Genomic DNA, 20,953 nt, shown 5'->3' on the forward strand with positions numbered 1-20,953 from the left:
TAAGGATTATTTTTTTTTTTTTTGTAGTGAATACATATTAGAGAATTTAAACGAAAACGCAGAGTTTGTTTCTTACGGTTTTGTTTTGTTTTTTTAACTGTTACGGGCATTTTATGGTTGCAAGCAGGTTTGGGTGTTGCTTGAGCATCTTTATCTGTGCTAAAGCACTGTACTAAAAATATCTTTTCTGTTTAGACCTACTTCAGGTTTTCCAGTATTTCTGTTCTTCGTTAACTCAGGTGTTTATATGCGGAATTTTCTGTTCTTTTGGCATGTGCAAAAGGAAGGTCTTGAAGAATTTGGATTTTTTGTCTCGTCTTGTACGTCTGTGTCTAATTAAGGGGCATGTTCCCACATTTAAAACAGCACATGATTGCCCAACCAGGCAAAGGCAGACCCAAGCATGGACATTGGACCCCAAGCCCTACCTCGTGATTCTAAACACTTCTCAGACAGGGTCTTTTCATACCTTCTGGCATCATTAGGTCACTGCAAATGTTTGTTGCCAGCAACTGGGCAACAAATAAAACCTGCGTAAAACAGACACTCAAATGCCAAGTAAGTTTCAAATTTGGGTCACTATTAAGAGAACCAACTTAAAACAAAGGAAACCCTGTACAACAGAAAAAGTATACATATTCAATGTCCCTGTGATGCAAAAAGAAATTGAGGGGGTATTTTCTGAAATTTGGCCTCTCCTTAGAGATGAAAACCAGCACAGAAATGTTCACATTTCCAGCATGTGAAATAACACAAGATTTTCCTAAAAATAGTTGGTAATTTTAACCATCGGAAATTGTAATTCTAACTTCATCTATACAGTGAGTAGACTTTCCAAAATGTTTTCAAATATATACAGAGAACACCCTTCCCCCCCACATCTACTTCAGGTAGCACAGAGAGATAACTGCCAAAATTATGACTTGTTAACTGCTTCAGATTCGATTTACATTCAAGAAATCCATCCTCTTAGCCACACCATGCATTCTATTAATTTCTACTCTTTTAATACTTGAATATGAGTTTAGCAATGCCTGTATCCAGCTCGATTCACACAGAAATCAATACTCTATGTGATCTAAAGAAGAAATTATTTTTAGGACTTAAAAGATGGAACATCACTTTCTCCAACAGTAAAACGATAGGCCTGATTCCTCCCCCAGCTCTACCCCCCCCCCATATCTTGTCACACTCTGTCAAGTGTGTGACATTATAAATTCCCAATCCCATTATTCCTGCTCTTTTCTCTTCATAATACAAGCCAAAGAAATGTCCCCTGTTCTCACGGATTTATCACCACTAGAGCTATTTGCTGCCCAATGAATCTTCTCCACTCATCTGCTCTCGCTCCATCTCTGAAACAGCATTAGACTTCCTGACTGATACTCAAGAACGCACCACTCTTGATGTCAGTCAAGGATGGGGCTGCTTAAAACAAAGATGTAGCTACTCATCTTCATCTTACAACCCTCCCCCAGGGTTAATCAATCATTGTGAGCATTTATCTGATTTCTGAAGCAAGGAAGTTCAGAACGGTCCAACTTATCACATTCTTTTTTTTTTTTTTTTAAATCCCCCACAACAGCCAATAATCAAATCCTGATGCTTGATTCTTTACAAAAGCTCAGGAATTCATCTTTATTTTCAAGTTAACTTCTTAGATTGGACCCTGGTCAATTCACAAATGGACCGAAGCCAACGTCTCTTCCGTGGCCTCCTCATGTCTACCATCCCCACATCCACCCACCCCATTCTTTCCTAAGTTGAAACTTTTAAAATTACTCTCTAAAAATTCCTAAAATGTATCAAAGTTACAGCTTTCGAGTTCAACTTAAAATTTGATTATTCTAAGTCTAGTAAGTTATCATTTTTGTTTCTTTTCCTCAAGAAACTTTCACATATTCTGAGACAGTCACTTGAATACCTACCTCTCAGGGTCAACAACTATTACAATTTTGTCTTATTTGTGTATGAAATGCATTTGAAAATAAACCATAACCATCATGGCGTTTTACCCCTAAAACTTTTAACATTCATCTCTCAAGAATAAGAAATGGTCCTACATAACCCCCACATCATTATCCTACCTAAATAATAGTAATTCCAGAATATCATCTAATATCCAGCCCTATTTAGATTTCTCCAATATCCTTTGGAGCCGGGTGTTGTGTGTGTGTGTGTGTGTGTGTGTGTGTGTGTGTGTGTGTGTGTATATTTCTAACTAAGAGTTGATTAAGGTTCATATGTTACATTTGTCATTGGGTCTCATTGGTCTCTTTCTAGAAAAGTCACTCTGCTTTTCTTGTTTTCCCTCATGAGAAGATTTTTTCTTTGAAGAAGCCAGGTTATAATATCCTACATTATGAATCTGTCTGCTGGAGGAGATATGTGTGTGATGTTTTTAGTTTGTTTCCCCTTTGCCTATGAGCTAGACAGGTTAGGTGTAAAGGCTTTATTAGATTCAGGTTAAATATTTTTGGCAAGAATACTTCAAGGATGATGTGGAAACTCCATACTGTGTCACATCAGGAGGCACATAATGTCAGTTGTCCCACTTGAAACAATTCTGAATTTGACTGCATGGTGAAGGGGGGCTTCATGAAAGTGTTACCTTGATACTAAGTCATTTATATCACACTATGCCTCAGGTGTAAGGGGCTTGTTATCTGTACAAATGCATGCCAGGAATCCCAAGCTATTTCGCTTCTCTGGTCTTTCCTAACACTCCCTTCTCCATTTCTTGCCATGTTCTCTTTCCTTTAATTCTTTTCCCCCACTTCTGTGGGAGCTTGCCTTCCTAACCAATCATGCATTTTCCTCTACCATTGAAGCAATTCCTGACATTCCACTATACAAAGATGCCCTGAATTTAAATACATGATCATAGCTCATGTTCAACTTTCAACCCCAAGTTTACTAACTATTAGAATGTGCCATAGACACAAAGGCAGTTTCTGCCAAATTTGTTTCGTATGTGACCTCTCATGGTAACACATAAACACAGTTACTGATAACTCTAAGGCATTCGAAGTCTCAAGAGCCAAAATCTGCAGCTAATGAGAGTGTTCCCACTAAGCAACGCAATGCACACTGAAGGAGCATTTACACAGTTGTTTCTGCAATTCATTCAAAAATCTACCTACACCACCTCGTGGAGCTTTGTTTGCAAACTAACTATAGCTAGAAAGCACACATATTTTCCAGCACCTCTGTAGAGACACGTCTTATATACTATTGACTATTTGCCAGAAATGTATTTTTTAATGTCTCGATCATCCTAACTACACAAATTACTGGACAATCATAGGCACGCAGCAACATTTCTCAGTAACAGTAAGAGTGTTTTCTTGAAAACAGGTCTTATTTTGAAGCTGGGTATTAGTGACTACACATGCAAAATAAATTAAGAACTGAGATCATTGTCTGGATCATTCTGACCAGAAGTCAGAAGAGTATCCAGATAAGGCAAAAGTATTCCACGGAGTTTGAATTATTTGGGGAACTCTACCAATTATCCAGCTCGCTTTGACTGTACTGTCCAGCTTACGCTTGAAAGTAAATAGTTTGTTTTTATCCTTTCTAGTTCGCAATCCTCAGCCTACTATTATACAAAACTGGTAAGTTTGTTAATACCTCATTTTCTTGCTTTTTAGGCTCTGTGTCCAACTTGGAAATTAGGGAGAAAGATACTGGGCACAGAGTTTTAAAAGGACCTGCCTTTTCCTTTCTCATGACCAATCTAAGCTGGAATGGCTGAACAATGCAAATGGCACCAATATCACCCTCTCTCTCCAAGGCTACTCTGGGGCAACATTGTGAAGTATGAAGTTTATCTTCAGCCCCACTATCCCTACCAAAACCTGACCTTAGCACAAAATCCAGTCGTTACTTCTAAGCTACATTTAAATTGATGATGTTCCTTCTCCAAGAAGCATTTGCTTAAACCTGGTCTTCAACTGAGGAATGAAAAGGTTCCCTTCAGTGAGCATTTCAGGTATCTGTAGGCAGACAACAAAGGTGGTGTTTGGGGGATCAAGCCTTCCTTGCTTTACTAAAATTACAGGACATAAGCAATCACCTACTCTATTTTTAAGTTTGACTATCTGGATAGATAAGTACCTTCTGAGCTAATATTTGCAGAGTTCTACAACATTTGCAAAGCAGACACATTACATGTCTCACCTTGACAAACCCCCATATTCTTATCTCTACCTTACAGATAAGGAAGCTGGTCTCCTAGCACCTACTGCTGGGGCCATAGCTCTAGCCAAGACCTTTAACTCTATTCACGTGGGTTCTCTTTTCTAGCTGGGTCTATAAACCAGTTTTGTTTTACTGCCCCAGAAGAAAGATTACAACCCTACCATACACTTGTCTAGTACCTAAAAAGCATTTTCTAGGTTTCTAAAGCAGTAACAACGGACTCTATTACCTACAAATACTTCACACACAAATTTTCTAATAATCAGGTAACAACAGAGGAATAATAATACATTTATCTCACCGACTCTTCTCATGGGGGATCCAAACCATATGAAATGACAAGAGCAGAACCACAGGAAAAAGCCACAACATTATCATGTGATCCCAAAGCAAGTAGCACAACATGGTTGGGGTAGAGGAACCAATATATTTATATTGTCTTTACTATGTATATTCAACAGTGAGTTTTAAAGAAAACTCAGCCTTTCTCTCACTTTATGATATAAATATAGGCCTGAAGTGGCATGCAAATTCAATATTAAAATGCACGTCAAACAATTCCTGCATTGCCATGGTAGTTACGAATTTTTATTAGCAGAAAGAAGATGCCAAGTTATCACTGCACAAAGGGGTCAAAATTCCTCTGTACCTACAACCTACAAACTGTTGCAAAAAGGCATAAATGTTTTCAAACATCTTTGCAGAATACATCTCACATACCATATCTCATGCCTGACTTATTTTATTCACAGATCACCTTAAGTGAAAAAATATATAAACAGGCAATCATGGACTTCTGGAAGCATTTCTGGAAGATCACTACTTAATATTATAGACTGAGTTCAGCAAACTTTTTTCTGTCAAGAGCTTTACAGGCCTTATTTCAGGATTTGGGGACCCCATGATCTCACCAACGCTATGTAACTGTTGCCAACAGCATGGAAGGACAGACAGTATGTAAATGAATGGATGTGGCTATGTCCCAATAAACCTGTATTTACAAAAAATGGGCCCAGGGGTCAGTTTGTCAACCCCATCTATTGAAGACCATTTTGCCAAGTCTGGCTTTCCTATTAAAATGCCATATCTACAATGCATTACCCAAATGGGCGGGGCAATGTTGCTTACCTGTGACCCAATGGTTTCCTGGAAGCACCGGCCAAGCTGCGTCTTAGCAGCTACAGGGTAGACGTGGGGAATGACCTGCTGGTGAGAGTACGTGGAATGTACAGTCTGGGTCTTCTGGACGGGAAGCCCTTGGTAAGAGATTTGGGATTGGCCTGCTTGAGCTTCTTTTGTCTTCTGGCCTGTTGGGCCATCAATTCTTGAAACCTGATGTATCTGAACTGAAGCCTCCGGAGGGTGTTTCACATGGATATTGACTATGTTGGGAGGAAATTTCACTAAAAGAGATTAGGAGAAAATTTTAGTCGTGAATAATTAACAAGTGAGTCAGCATGAGAGCAAATACAGACACCCACATAAACTTTATAGTACACCTAGTGTGTATGTATTTTTGCTGCACAGCCATCAATTCTGGAGAATAAAAGGGTACACTCAAAACACAAATTAAACCTGGATTTGTGTCTTTTAAAGAGTAAAACTGGACGTATAAAGAGACATTAAAACCTTTCACAGTAACACATTCATGAGACAAGAATATTCTGGGGGCGGGGGGCGCTGCGTGGCTCAGTCGGTTAGGCATCTAACTCTTGATCTCAGCTCAGGTCATGATCTCGATGTTCATGGGTTTGAGCCTACATCGGGCTCTGCGCTGATGGTGCAGAGCCTAGTGGGATTCTGTCTCTCCTCTCTGCCCCTCCCCTGCTTGTGCACGCACACGCATGCGCACTCTCTCGCTCCATCTCAAAATAAATAAACTTCATGCTGCCTGTGGTCACAGGTGGGTACACTTTATCAAAGGACAGTAGTAAAGGCTCAAGAGTTTACTTCTGCATTTCTCAATGTTTCTATTGCCAAACTTGTAAGATTTACCTTTCTATGTCAAAAGAGGAAATACAGTTCCACAAGGCATAATTCCCTTATCCTGAATGTCATGGCATGTCCATACCTGTGGGACTCCTGAACTATGGAAACTACTTACACGTGATATTTTATATCTGTATTTACTTTCTGCAACTTCCAAATAAAATTTCATCTTCTGATGCTAACTAACATTCAAGTTTTAAAGACTAAAGGCCTTAACACTTCTCTGACCCCTTTTCAAAAATTGTTCATGTGTAAGAGATGCCAGGTTTGAAAGAATGAGTTAGTCATAGAATTTCTAAGCTCCAAGTGACCTACTTTACCTTCCTCTACAGATGAATAAATTGAAGCCCAGTGAGGTTAACTGATTGTTTATAACTAAAACCAAGCGCTCTTCAACTACAAAATAAACTCGATACTCATCAGCAGGTACTAGGCAATCCACTAGCTCATTAGTCCTATATGAGTCTGAACACTGCCTTGTTCATCTTTCTATTTCCTAGGCCCTGCCAGAAACATGAATGTAACAGCTCTTGGTGCTAAGAGCCAGCATAAAAGGATGGGCTCCTTTTTACTTTATTTCCTAGATACTAAATCTCTATGGCCTAGAAAGTACTGCAGCCACATACCTGAGCCCATATTCTGTCCCTGCCACCATTTCCCAGGCCACAGATCACATACTTCTTTCTGTTTCAATACCAGTCCCGCCATCTGCAGATACGTGCTTCCACATGAGTTAGGCAGGTTAACAGACATCTGATGAACGGGCAAAAAGAAAATAAATAACCTTACCTTTGACTCCTTGTTGGCTAGTCATGGTCAGAGGCAAGGTATGTGTAGAGTGGACGACGTGCGTTCCCAATGCCTTGCCTGACTGCTGAGAATGCTGGTAAAGTTTAGGCACACTGGCACCATGGACTGGGATCTGACAAAGCTTCCCTGTGAAATTTGGAGGGCACTGGCATTTGTCTCTTGAACTGCACTGGCCACCATTCATACATGGAAGATGGCAAATTACTACAAGGGAAAAGAGAAAATGGGGAGATGTGGGTAGTTTCTGAAATGCTAAGTAACAACCAATCAACAGAATCCCCAAAACCCACAGCCCATGATAATCATCATATTCCTGATGACTTTAGTAACAGTCAACAAAGAAGTCACTACACTATGAAAACAATGGACTATTACTATCTTTTTCTTCCCACCTAAAGTCATTTAACTCTCCAATTGCTTGTGGTTGTTCTCCCTGACAAGGGAAAGAATTGAAAGTAGCCACTCAGGATTATTATCTATCACAGTGTCCTTTTCAGTATCTGTTGCATCCTATAATTACCTCGATTTTGTAGTGTATTACTTGTTTGTTAACTGTCTCCATAGACTATAAAGTCCTTGGGAAAAAATGATCTGTCTAGCTTAGTGATTTTTATATCCTCAGCACCTAGAATATTTCCTGGCACACAGCAGACATTATTTCCTCAAAGAATAAACAAAGAAACAAATGAGTGTTTAAAGCATCTCTTGATACGGGTATTCTCTTCGTAAGACATGGAACTAAGTGCTACCCAGAATCAGGGAGGAAAAGAGCCTGAATCCTGCTTTATAGGAATATGCAATCTCCTTGGGATAGACCACAGTGAAACTGAGAAGTACCAGAGTGATTAGTAGTATGGGCTTTAACTGATTAAGAATAAAGAAAGATAAAAGGACACATGGGGTAAAGAATTTTAAGAAGAGTTTTAAATTCTGGCTAAATTCAGCTTTCAGTCAACCTCCTAATTAACTAAAATTCTTCCTATCAGCCTCTTAACATAATCAGACTCCTACCAACTTGAACAGTAAAAGTGCCTCAACTCCATTTCCCTCCACTTCTACTCTTTTTTAAGTCTTCTCCTCTTTTAAGACCAACCTTTCAAAAGAACTGCCTTGACACACTACCATCTAGCTTGGACCAGGCTGTGCTTCCCTCTCCCTACCTCTCTTCTACATGACACTACTCTTACCAAGATCACTCACGGGCTCCATGTTGCTAAACCCAATAGATGGATTTCATTTTTCCCTTGGTTTCCATCACATCTCACTCATCTATTTGTGCTCCTTCCTCTCAGACCACTGCAGAAATATTCTTTGCAGACTCCATTTCTATGCCTTTTAAGTACTGGTATGCTTTAAGGCTTATTCTTAACCTCTTGTCCTTACTAATTCTACACACGCTGTTTCTATGATTTTACTGTGTTAGATGGTGATGTCATACAAATTGGTATTTCCTAACCAAAGCTTTCTGCTGAGTTCCAAACCGTCTACTACAATGTATCTTCGTGTAGATATTCCACACGTGACTCAAACTGGAAAGGTCCAAAATCGAACTCCTCACCTTCCCCCAATACTTCCATTCACCAAGTGGTCCTTAACAGAAACCAGACTGCTGCTCCCCCATTTCACCCATCCAAACATCCAGGCCTAGAACTCCTCCCTTGTCAACATTCATCAAGTACCTCCATTTCTCTCTCATCACAGGACCTCTGTTCCTTGTGAAGCTTTATCACTTATAAATCTCACCTCATTCTCTTTTACTCCACTACACTGACTTTCATTCATTTCTTCAGTTTGCAGAGAACCTCTTGTGCTTTATCCACAAGAGGTGGCTTGAACCCTCTTTCCCTTCTGTCCCCCTCAGCTACCTAACTCCTACTTATATTTTCAACTCTGTTTAACCCTCACCTCTTCTAGAAGCATTCCCAATTGTCCTTCATCTGGGTTTGGTACCCCTCCTCTGGACCTCCATGGGTTCTCATTGGCTACTCATCACAAGTAAGCTCACTGAGCTTACTACTGCATGAGTTAGTTGTCTGACTATCTTTCTGTATGCCTCATTCAACTAGAGTTCTGTGATCACAGGTTTCCTCTTGGTATGTTTTACTTCCAGCATGTAGTTCAGCTTTTAGAAGAAAGCTGGAGAGGCACCTGGGAGGCTCAGTCAATTAAGCATCCAACTCTTGATTTCGGCTCAGGTCATGATCTGACGGTTTGTGAGACTGAAACAACGTCCACCTCTGTGCTGAGAGTGTAGAGCCTGCTTGCGATTCTCTCTCTCCCTCTCTCTCTGCCCCTCCCCTGCTCTCTAAATAAATAAACAAACATTAAAAAAAAAAAAGAAGAAAGCTGGAGATCAATAAAATACTGGATGAAGCAATGAAACAATTCATGCCTACCACTTTGGCAAATACCATTCTAGGTGCCACAGAAGATTCAGTCCCTGCCCTTCAAGAACAAAAAAAAAAAAAAAAACTGAGGAGCTAATACATGGTAACTATCATTACAGATCAGCATATAAGTGACAATCGGAAAATATAAAATGTAAATCCTGTGGAATATCAGAGAAGAGAAAACTCATTTCTGGGAAAGTCACAATAGACTTTACAGGGATAAGTCTTTGGGACTTTGGGATAAGTCTTTGAAACTGGGCAAGATTCATAAACACAGAAGTGCCTTTTGGGAAAATAATATGTGTAAAGAAGGAGGCAGAGGCAGGCATATTTGGGAGAGAATGAGTATGGCTGTCTTGTTAAAACCTTGGGTTCCTGAGGCAAGGGGTCAAGTGATAAAATGGGTTGAGTCAAGTCAGACAATGCAAGCTCTTAAAGTCCTCCTGGTAAGAAGTGTGGGTTTTATTCTACAATCAGTAAGGGAGTTCAGAAGCTTTAAGGAGAGAATTCAGGAAGACTCAAAGACTGTTCCAGGAAGACTCCTCTTGTGATGGCATGTGAGAGTAGTTGGAATAGTGAGTGAAGGTGGGGAATTCAGTTAGGACACTACTTGAAATACAAGTTGACAAACACCCAGATTAGGATCACAGCAATGAGAACAGAGTCATACACAAATACAATGACAGAAGGAGAAATCAGTACAGCATGGAGATGGGACACAGGAAGTGACCAACGGGCTGCAGAAGAGAGGAGACGGTGGAGGAGGAAGGAAAGAGCCAGGAAAATGACCAACGTAGCTGCCTAGAAACTGTGTCTGGGGCCTGCCCATGCTGGATGGAATGTGACATATGCTTTCTCCAGTGCCTGAGGTGCTAGGGAAGAGAAGTCAAAGCTGACTCCATGTTGAGTCAAACACTTGATTAGTCCTAGTTCACTTCCGATTTCAATTTCTAGAACACTTGGCTACAGTGGGTGTGCTCAACATGTAATGGGCAAGGAGAGCCAGGCCAAGACTTAAATGTACTACAAACAATTGACCAGAATAAGGCACTCTTCACTTTGCATAGTTCCAGTACTCTTGGATCTCAGTGGCCACAGTTTAGTTACGTAACACCAGTCTCCCCAATGACACAGTTCCAACTTTAGTTGTCACAGTGTATTAATGCTGAATTACATAAAGCACAAACTACTGCTAGCTTTTTCCTGTGTGACTGACACTCGTGGAGCACAAGCTCTCATCAGTCGTGCTTCTTCCAAGTCTGTCGGCAACTGGTCCCGGCACATATATTGTTCAATTCGTGCACAGACAGCAAACAGGGAGGTGCGTTGCCCCCTCATCTCAGGGTAATAAACTCATAGGACATTTTTACACAAGTGCATAATCAAAAGAGGGTATGGGGCCAACACAAAATCAAAGTGTAACGAAAAAATAAAAAGTGGTAACAGTGGAACTGAAATTGGAAAGTGGTGATGAGGGAAAAAAATGAAGATGTCCCAGAGGAAGTGACATGGAAGGAACGCTCAGTTCACAGCTGTGAAAGCACCAAAGATAACATGTTGGGAGTGGATCCAAACTCAGGAAGGACCAGGACAAGTCACTGTGGCAGAGAAAGGATACTCCACGTCGTTAAGTTACACAACGAGATGGAAGCAAACTATTCAAACTACTCTTGATAAGTTCTACTCAAAGAAATAAAACACTAATTCTTAGTGTTTCTAACATTTTAAACTAGAGAGCATTAACATTAGTTGCACTTCTTTTTTTGCATTCCCCTATACATTTATAACTTACAATGAGGAAGCTTTCATGTTTTGACAAAAAAATTTTAAAGGTCACGGAACTGGTCATTTTCCTACTGATTATTAAGGTCATTTTGCACAGTTTCAGTCTGCAGATCCTTCATTTGGTCCCATAGTAGCATGTAAGGTAGATTCCCTAGGATCTATACTAAAATAACTTCATCTCTGTCTGTAACCATCTTTTCTCTTCAAAGAAACGTTAACCGATTCACTTCCGTGAGACATTTCTTGTATCAACAGATTTTGAAATCTAATATGAATTTAATTAGTTTTGTTTAAATCTACCTTTAAAACCCTGAGGCAGGTTTCACATAAGTGTTTCAAGGATGCACCAGTCTAAGGGGATACAGCAATAATCCAGAATAGAGGTCTAGTAACCTTGTGTGTCTCTCTCTGTTCATAAAGGAAAGTTTCTGCCTGACTTATTCTAACCAGTGAGAGGGCACTATTTATAACTATTTATGATTGAGAGGTAAACTATCTATTAGCCTGTTCCAGCATTTTCTAAAATCTAAATTACAATATCAAATTCTTTGCCTCAATTCAGTAACTATACATTCAGTGCTTTGTGGCAGGCACTCTTTTTATAGTTCAATAGTCTTTTATGTCAAAGAAAACAAATTTAAAAATCAATCTACAACTTCAGGATTTAACTATGAATGGTTTCTTTCTGTTTCCAAATTCACGCCGCTCTCAAAACAATCATCTAGTGATATACAGTCTGTGCTGCCAGTGTTCTAGAAAAATCTCAACACATGAAGAGGAAAAAGAGTAAGTTATCTTTAAGGCTGACTTGAGAAGGCTGGTTGTAAGTCTAGCTATGGCACATATATTTTAGAACGTGTAACCAGGAGCATAACGCAGAATGCTAAGAAATCCCATCTCCGTGGCGGCCTGACATTTTGCCGGACATCACCATAATTCACGATACTGCATCACATGGCCACCTAGGACCTACTGCAAAGAACAAGAGGTATATGGGTCCTCGGCCTGTTATTCCAGAATGTGTGATTTCATGACAACCACTCAATGTATCTCACAGTACTACTATACCAGGTCAAAATGAGCCAAAGACTCCATGTTGGAAGAACAGGAAGTTGGAGGTTTTAAATTTGTCAAGTATTTGAGTGTGTTCCACCATTCCCTCTGGTCTAGAAAACAACTTGCAGTACTCAAAAAATCGGGATGACACAACAGTCACATTTTGCGCCACAAGCTGGAAGTTCAATGGATAGAGATTAACGATTTGTATACAAATATGCGCCAAATGAGTTTTCTCAAGACGCATACTAAAAAAGCCATATTCTCTTTCCTGTTATCTCAGTTGACTGTAAAAATACTTGAGCTGCTTGTCCCCAAAAGGCGCCCTAGGAATGTACTTGACTTTCCTGCAGCAACATCCAGGCCCCTCCACCCACCCCCTTGATTCTCGTGCCAGCAGACAGACCGTTTCAAGTTATTGCGGCTAAGGCGGGACAGGGAAAACAAACCTCTATCTGAAGAAAAACCTACATCTGTCATTTCACAGAACAGACACACACATGACTTTGATTTGAAGAACTACTGAAAGTTTCCCACTTGCCTCTGATTAGAAGAATAATGTTCCCTTAAAGGGTTTCAGCATTTTTGTTGATATCCCTTGGAGTATTTAAAACACACACACACACACACACACACACACACACACACACACACACTATTTTTAGAAAGTAGAAGTTATCACTTTATTTCTTCCCCCAAACATGCCTACACTGCCAGAAAGTGGGTGAACAGTGTAGTTGCTTAAAGCTTTTGGGTAACAAACATTAGATGATAATTAGATGCTACAAACTACACTTCAAGAACCTAGTCCACTGTTTTATTTATATATATAAATAAACAACTTGAATGTTTGCCTTTGAATTCAGTAGGCAGCACTAGAAAACAAAACGAAAACATACAAAAGAAAACCTGGAGCCGAAAGCGAAGATGCTGGTCACATCCTTCTGACGCCAGAAAGATGGCGAACGGAGGGGGCCTAGCCCAACACAAGAGCCAAGGGAGAAAGCACAGAGATTAGTGGGCATTTACTAAAATCTAAGTGTGGGTCTCATTTACAGAACGTAGAGATTTACAATTGTTGTGTTCTAAAATTGCCTACAGCCAGTTCTTGGTTATCTGTCCACTAACTTCTACTGACTCCCAGATTCCACCAAGAATACATGTGAGATCCAGTGGCCAGAACAACCTGTCCAAGGAGGTGGCCTTTAAGCCTAAGAGGAGAAGAATCCAGTGATGTAACAAGTTGGCAGAAGAGTGTTTGCAAAAAGAAGAAATAACAGGAACCAAGATCCTGAGGGCTTAGAAAGGCCTAGAACCCAAAAGGAGACTGATGTGGCACAAGTGTGGAAGGCCAGGACAAAGTGAGAATATCTGGGGTGGAAGGACCAATACAGGTCAACTTCCGGTCTCTTCTCACAAGGATATAGGGCAACCAATAAAAGTAGATACAGTGAAACAGAAAAAGTATAAATAAAAACTTACAGCTCAGGACCAGGGCGGATAGCAATTACAGGAGTCTGAACCAGGCAAAAAGAAAGAGGAAGGGTTAAGTAACAAAAAGTAGGATCTTCTATTGTATACACATGAAATGTGCACTGTAAATGTGCACTGAGTTCCTGGATCTCACTTTACTTTTTTCAGTAACTATTTAGCTAGATTGAAGTTAAATTCCAGAAGGTTTAATTTAAAACTCATTAAATATAGAATCATTCCATTAGTAAGAGGATTTTTTTTAACATGTGAGAGAAGAGATCCGTGCTCTTGGTAATCGTGCAAACGGGAAAAACAGAGTCCAAGGAAACCTTAGGCAAAAGGGCAAAGCTCTTGTTAAAAACACGACCACCACACTCTCCCCACCAGAGGGAATCTCTTTGTTTCACCTGCTTCGGTAATTAGGAAGACCATATGCATCCCATCCCCACTTATCAAATACTGGCGTATGTTACCGGGCTCCAGTTAAAGGCAAAGCAGATCTCAACAAATGCAAAATATCAACCTTTAAACAAACAAGAATTCCAAGAATGTCATTAGTTTTTAATGCTGTGTGCATTAGCAAATGCTTCAGTACCCTGTTCTGTTTATAATCCAGGAGATTCGAAGCCGTGCCACACACATGCACTCTAGAGCTTCCAATTTGGGATGAAGCCATTCATCATCTCAGCTTTGTTTATGGCTTTCTGTTCCTTTATCATCAACCTCACCAAAGCAGTGAGCTATCAAATGTGATCTGCTCTAATACTCTGCATAACCTAAAGAGCTCCACTTATCGAGAATATCACAAAATTCTATTTCATACCCTTCACACACAGAAGCTGTCAGTGTAGCTATCTCCTAAAAATTCCCAAACACCAGGGCTCTTTAATCCTTAGAGGGGGGAAAAACACAGCAGCATTTGCAGACTGCAAAGTAAACACAAGAATCCTAGACACCTTGGGGTGGGTGGGTATCCTATAGAAACAATCTTTGAAAACTGAAGATTTTTTCATTTTGTGGGTTACGGTGTCCCCATCTGCAAAAAGGGACAGCTCCATGATCCAATCTACAGGGGTTTTTTCCACTCCTGAAATTCTGGTTCCCAAAAGTCTAACCAAGTAAGTTAACACAGTGCCATCCAGATCTCATCTCATCTCCTGTGAATGGCAGGACTTAAATTTTAAAATGGGAAGAACGTGTATCCAGACCCTTGCAATTTGCGTAGACGTGACTGAGGTTATTCTGTTAAGTGGTGTATTTTACTGAATTATAATCCATAATCAGACACCAATTCAAATGTAAGTTTCATTCTTATTGCCAAAGCAGTTAATAAAATGCTCATGGAGTTAAGAAAAGCAGACTTCATTTGGGAGAATTATATAAGCATACCCCTTTGGGGAAATGGTAATCCTGCCCCCCTAATGGACAGTGAAACAGGTTTCATAAACATGGTAACAGGCTTCATCCTCAGACACCCTATATTCTACAACAGTACCGTTGCAAAAATCTGCATAGAACCAATGCCATCATAAATAGTCATAAATAGTGCCCTCTCACTGGTTACAATAAGTCATATATTAAGTGTAGCCTGGCATTGTCTTTGATATCATTGCAAAATGCTCTCCCAAGAACCAAGCAAAACCACTTAAGCCTTGTAGCAAGTACTACCACTTAAGCTACATACAACAGCATTACAAATAAAGGTTAAAACCTTTTTCATTTATTTTATGCTAATTTGCAAGCTTTGTGGGGTCTCAAGAGACCAAATTCGTACTCTCAGTAAGTTCAGTACTACCTGCTTGTTATTTGCCTATTCCTGAACCTCAGGAAAGGACTTAAATTAAATCTGAATTTAGAGTTTTAAAATATTTGCAAAGTCAAAGCCTTGACAATACATATCTGTCTTGAGGACAGATTGCATTAAAACCTCTGACATCACAGCAAATCCAAATTCTTGCAGCCCTTGAAAGTCTGGTTCAAATATGGCCTCCAAAAAGGGAATGGTCCTCCAAAGAAAGGAGCATGGTGCATAAGAAGAAAGAATTCTAGAGCCATTTGCCACTTCACGGGAGCACCTAACAACTTGTGTCACTTATCACTCTGCCTTGTATTAGAATCATTTTTTGTTCTTCCTTCTTGTACTTGATTTTGAAAATGGTAGGCAAGAGGCCATGGTGTTCTCATCTTTGCATCCCCTGTATCTCATTGCATGGTATTTTACAGATAAGAACTCATTAAAAAGAAAACGCACATCAATACCCTAAAAATTCCAAATGTAAAAGAACACAATATGTATACATCTCTTTAGACACTCTCTTTCTTTTTTCTTGATACATGGTAACTTTAGCAACCCCTGTAGTTTCCATCTTGGTTCCAGGGAGCGCTGAGGTTTCCACAGAGGTGCTAGAAATTATCTCCCAAATAACCTAATCCAACCACTTTATCCTACAGATAGTGAGCTACAGAGACTGAGTGTCCTTAGGGCATCATGGCTGGGTAGTCACAGAAATGGCACAAGAACACAGGTGTCCTAAATCCTGGTCCTGTGCTCTTGCCACACAGCCCTTAGGAGGGAAGACCCAAGAGATGTCCCTCAAATCTCACCACACAACACAGTCTTATCTCAAGCCCTTTTAAATTCTTCTTCCAGGGGTGCCTAGGTGGCTCAGTCGGTTAAGTGACCGACTTCTGCTCAGGGTATGATCTCATGGTTTGTGGGTTCAAGCCCCGCGTTGTGTTCTCTGCTGACAGCTCAGAGCCTGGAGCCTGCTTCAGATTCTGTTTCTCCCTCTCTTTCTGCCCTTCCCCCCACTTGTGCTGTGTCTCCCTCTCTCAAAAATAAATAAACGTTAAAAAAAATGTTTTATAAATACATAAATTCTTCTTCCAGAGGCTTGTTTCTCATAATTGATCATAATAGGGTTTGCTAATAAAGCCTTAAAACAGATGGGAGGGTTTATCTTGTTGCAGATGAGGCAGACTCATGAACTTTTCCAGGGATCTAAATACATAGGTTGAATCACACCAGGGATCCTTGTTCTTTTAATAGATACATGGGTTTTCGGGGACATCAGAGGACAGACATCAGAGGAAGACTACGGGCAGATTCAAGAACACTGAAATGAAAAGGGAAATGAACAGGACTCGCTGCACAGCATTAGACAATTTCCATCACTGAGAAAGTTCGATTGCCCAGTGCTGCTCGATCACTTGTCCCCAGTGAGCTCAAAAGTGAAGGCTAGAAGGTCAAAAACTAATGTCTGCTCATTCAATGAGGATTTAATGTAGATCTACCACTGGCCATGTCCTACTCCAAGCGCTTGGCAAACGTAAGTCAACAACACAAATTCCCTGCCCTCCTGGCACTTAGCTTCTGTCATCTATGGTCCTTGTGAGAATCTGGGCATAAGCAGAATTGCTTTAGGGTCCAGGAGCCAATCAGCAGGACAGGGTCAGAGAAAGAGCTGCTCTCCCAGTTCTGCAGGCTACTATCACCTGTCTGGCTCTTTCATGGCATGTGAAGAGGCGTCAGGCAGGGCAGAGAGCTGGGAGTTCTGGAGAAGGGGAAGGGTAGGGTTCTCTCCTGGGGCTCCATCTGGAGTGGACCTCGAAGGGTCCAAACAGGAAAACCTGAAGGGATGCTATGTGGTGAATGCAGCCACCTGCACTAGGTGACAAGCGGGGCACCCTCAGGGATTTTCAGATATACTCGCAGGGAGAATGGGGGCAGAGGGGATAAAGTTTCTGTGTCAGGAGGTGAGGGATTTGGGCTAGCATACTCTGGGTTTTTCACAATCACTATATTATCTATACCCATGAGCAGGCGAAACCCACAGGGACATCCAGGTGACAGGTATCATGACTATAGTTCACATTTGCAATCTTTTGCTACTACACAGCCATATTGTTCCCTGCTATATATTGCTATAGAGCTTTAACATTTTTAGGAGCTACATAATATTCTATTAAGCTGACAGATGATAAATAACATAGCCATTCCTCTGTTGGTTTAGACTGCATTCCTTTTTAACTATCACAGATAAAGCTGCAAGGAACATCATCAAGGAGATCTTAGTATTTATTGTCTCATGCATTAAATTAGTATTTATTGACTTTAGTATACATAAGGTAATGCGCTAGGTGATACAGTGAACAAGAAACACATTGATGAGCCCATTATACCACTGTATTTGCTTCAGCATGACAAGGACAAAAGAACATAGGCATTAAGAGGAAGGCACTGGAACCAGACCTCCAGGGGGTACAAATCCCAGCTTCATCATCATTAGGGGTATGATCTTGGGCAATTTATTTAACAGTTCTCTGTCCCCCACCTCTTCACCTATGAAGTGGCAATAAAAACTGTACCAGCTTGGCTGGGTTCTTGGCTTGAATGAGGTCATATATTCCAAGCACTTAGAAGTGAGCACACAGTAAGCACTGAGTGAACATGGGCCTCTGCAAATGAACATCAACTTTATGAATAGGGTGCAATGGGAATCATACAAAAGGGGAAACTAAACTAGCATTATGAAAAGGAAGAGACATGCATATCCTTATAACTAATCAGGTTATGCACTAAACTGTGTATTATTTCATTTGCTACTTTGTTTGTAGAATCTAGTGGAGTTGGTGAATTGCTGAGTATATCAACAGATGAATCTTCCAGAAAAAACATATTATTAACATCAACAGCACCTATCATTGACATATCAAATTTTCATCTATCTTGTCAAAATTGGATTTCACTTCTAAATATTTCTACTAGTTTAATAGTTTCCAAATGCTCACTTCAGAGCTGTAACAGTTTACCTGTGATCGGATTATACTATCACAATGCTAATTTTGCGTGTCTTTGGTAAGGATTTTTGACATTTCCCCTACATATTTGTTTACTGTTTTTATTTCCTCTTGTTTGACCTGTTTATTTGTGTTTATATATTTTCTGTATCCCTTAGAGTCTTAATGATTTTAATTACTTTCATGTTTTATGGACAATAGATTTCAAGATCTTGTTTGTCCTTTGATGAAATAATCTTTATAAATACATTTCCTGTTCCTTTTAGCTTAGTATTTTTTGGACACACATACTCTATTTTTTTCATACAATTAAGTTATTAAGTTCATTTCTCTCTGTTTCTCGGTTTCATTCCTTTAAAAGCTACTATACCTCCAAGTATCTGATAAATAACCTATTTCATGCTAGCTTGTTAGATTATTTTCGTCTCTTTTTTGCTTAATTGTATAACTCATTCCATCTGGAGTTTTTACCCAGGGGATAAATATGGATTATAACTGATTTTGCTTCAAAATGCAATCTAAATATCTTAATATTTGTTATTACATGAAACTTGCTTTCCCACTTTTTAAAGATAAGCAGTTATTTTGAATAGAAGGTTTCAAAATCAGGAAAACATAATGTGGTGGGGGGAAAAAAGAAAAGAAATGTGGCAGTTTAAGGTGGAGTTGGGGCTGGGAGACCGGGGAAGAATGGGGAAGAATGCAGAATAAACAGCAGTCGAGGCACAGGACTAACACAAGAGCGGAGAAACATTCCCTGTGAAACATGAAAGAAGAAACACACTGGGTAATAAAATGAAATGGGGTCTGTAAAAATCCAGGCAGATGCCAAAAGGGATAAATTCTGGGTAGACAATGTTTGGGAACCACTACTATAAACACAAATCTACATGGGCCGTCTACGGCTTCCTTTTATCCCCACCCTTCATGGATCATTACTTTCCCATGGCTTCCACCTAACTATAGGGCCACAGAGAGGATATGCCACAGTGAGGCTTATTTCTGTAGCCTCGTCTTGTTTCTTTTAAGGAGCAGGGAACCCTTTCAGCCTTCTCCTTCTGAGTAGTAAGCAGTCATCGACAAGCCTCAAGGTCGAGATGCAGCACCAAGAGTCAAAATCACCACAATGAAGAAATTATCCATTCCAAAGATGGTTGAATTATTCTGTGAAGCTGTTGAAGGGACAGATATTTGAGAAGCTCAGTGTCAGATCTTTCTAGATCTGAACAGAAAACCCTCAGGTGAGACAAACGGCTCCCAGTGGCTTCTTTACATACTAAAGAGCCCAGATAGATTGTGGCCCTTAAGCCGAGATGGAACACAAAATTGCCAGAGAAAAACCAGTTTAGAGGCCTCTCTAGACTGGTGGGTATGCTATCCCAAACAATGGTGGTCTCAAAGTTTTTACACACAGGTCACAGGCTGTAGACATAGGTGTAGACAGAGATTACCTACACCCAGAGTCAAAATGGGCTGAACAACCACCTGACCATGACCACTGCCGTCATGATTGCACAGGGAGTTGTGACTTCAGTTAGTAAGGAAACTGTTTGACCCCTTGACTCTTAGACTCACAGGCCTTGTTTGAGGCTACTAAAGTGAGAGATAAAAGAATGGGTTTTTACAAATACTAACTTTCAATTTTATAACCTGTTAAATTGAAAAAAAAATTTACCTAGGTTTTGTATCTTACACAGCATCCCATTTTTTTTTGTTTTGTATCTGTGTTCAGAGAAGAATGAGAGCATCTAACAGAAACTAGAAGGTGCTCTACGGACATTATTATTTACACGAATGATACAAAAAAAAGTTCTCAGGTAGTTTCTCCTAGATCATTCCTACTGAGATATAGACTCATTTGAGCTAAAAGCTGAACACATCAATAGCCTGTATATTTCAGAGATTCTGAGGATCCCCTGCAGAAGACCTCAAAATCTAATCATGGCAGAATGGCTGTTCTTGATCTAGCTCTTGCTACCTGTCTAGTCTATTTGCACAATGTTGCTGTCATGTTCTCTGAAGTTCCATTTATAAACCCATGCTCCCTCTCACATGTCTGGTTCCATCGAGGCTCTTTCCTCTCCCCTTCCCAACTTACCATCCCAACCCTAATACCTCAACCCAAGCCTCTAACTCTACCCCATCACTGAAGCCTCCCATGATAACACGAGACAAGACTGATAGATCCCACTCCCTGCCACATGGTGACAGCAATGAATGTATGTATACAGCAGCCTGGCACAGACAGCAATGAACTGTAACTGTCCATGGGGGTGTCTGACTTCTCCAAAAGGTCATGAGCTCCCAGAGGGAAGAAATCCTGTCATGAGGATCGTTCCTCTCTCAGCAGCCCATCCCTAGAGCTTAGCAAATTGCTAGTCTCATGGTCAGTACCTGATATTTTTTGAATGAATAAATGAGCAAATGGAAATTTTTACAAAACATTT

The 20,953-nt window shown here is 40.2% G+C and overlaps 1 protein-coding gene across 9 annotated transcripts in view; it reads right to left on the reverse strand.

The window, feature by feature from the left end:
* The window catches only part of LTBP1 (latent transforming growth factor beta binding protein 1), a 402,670-nt gene that overhangs the window by 187,528 nt on the left and 194,189 nt on the right, over positions 1-20,953 (reverse strand). For all 9 annotated transcript variants that reach the window (XM_023251973.2, XM_023251970.2, XM_023251968.2 and 6 more), the window contains 2 exons: positions 6,982-7,206; positions 5,332-5,606 (listed from right to left, as the gene is read on the reverse strand). In XM_023251973.2, the coding sequence (XP_023107741.2) occupies positions 5,332-5,606; positions 6,982-7,206 (500 nt within the window). The remainder of the gene's footprint in view (positions 1-5,331; positions 5,607-6,981; positions 7,207-20,953) is intronic.

Source organism: Felis catus, chromosome A3 (genome assembly GCF_018350175.1).
Source record: "Felis catus isolate Fca126 chromosome A3, F.catus_Fca126_mat1.0, whole genome shotgun sequence".
NCBI lineage: Eukaryota > Metazoa > Chordata > Mammalia > Carnivora > Felidae > Felis > Felis catus.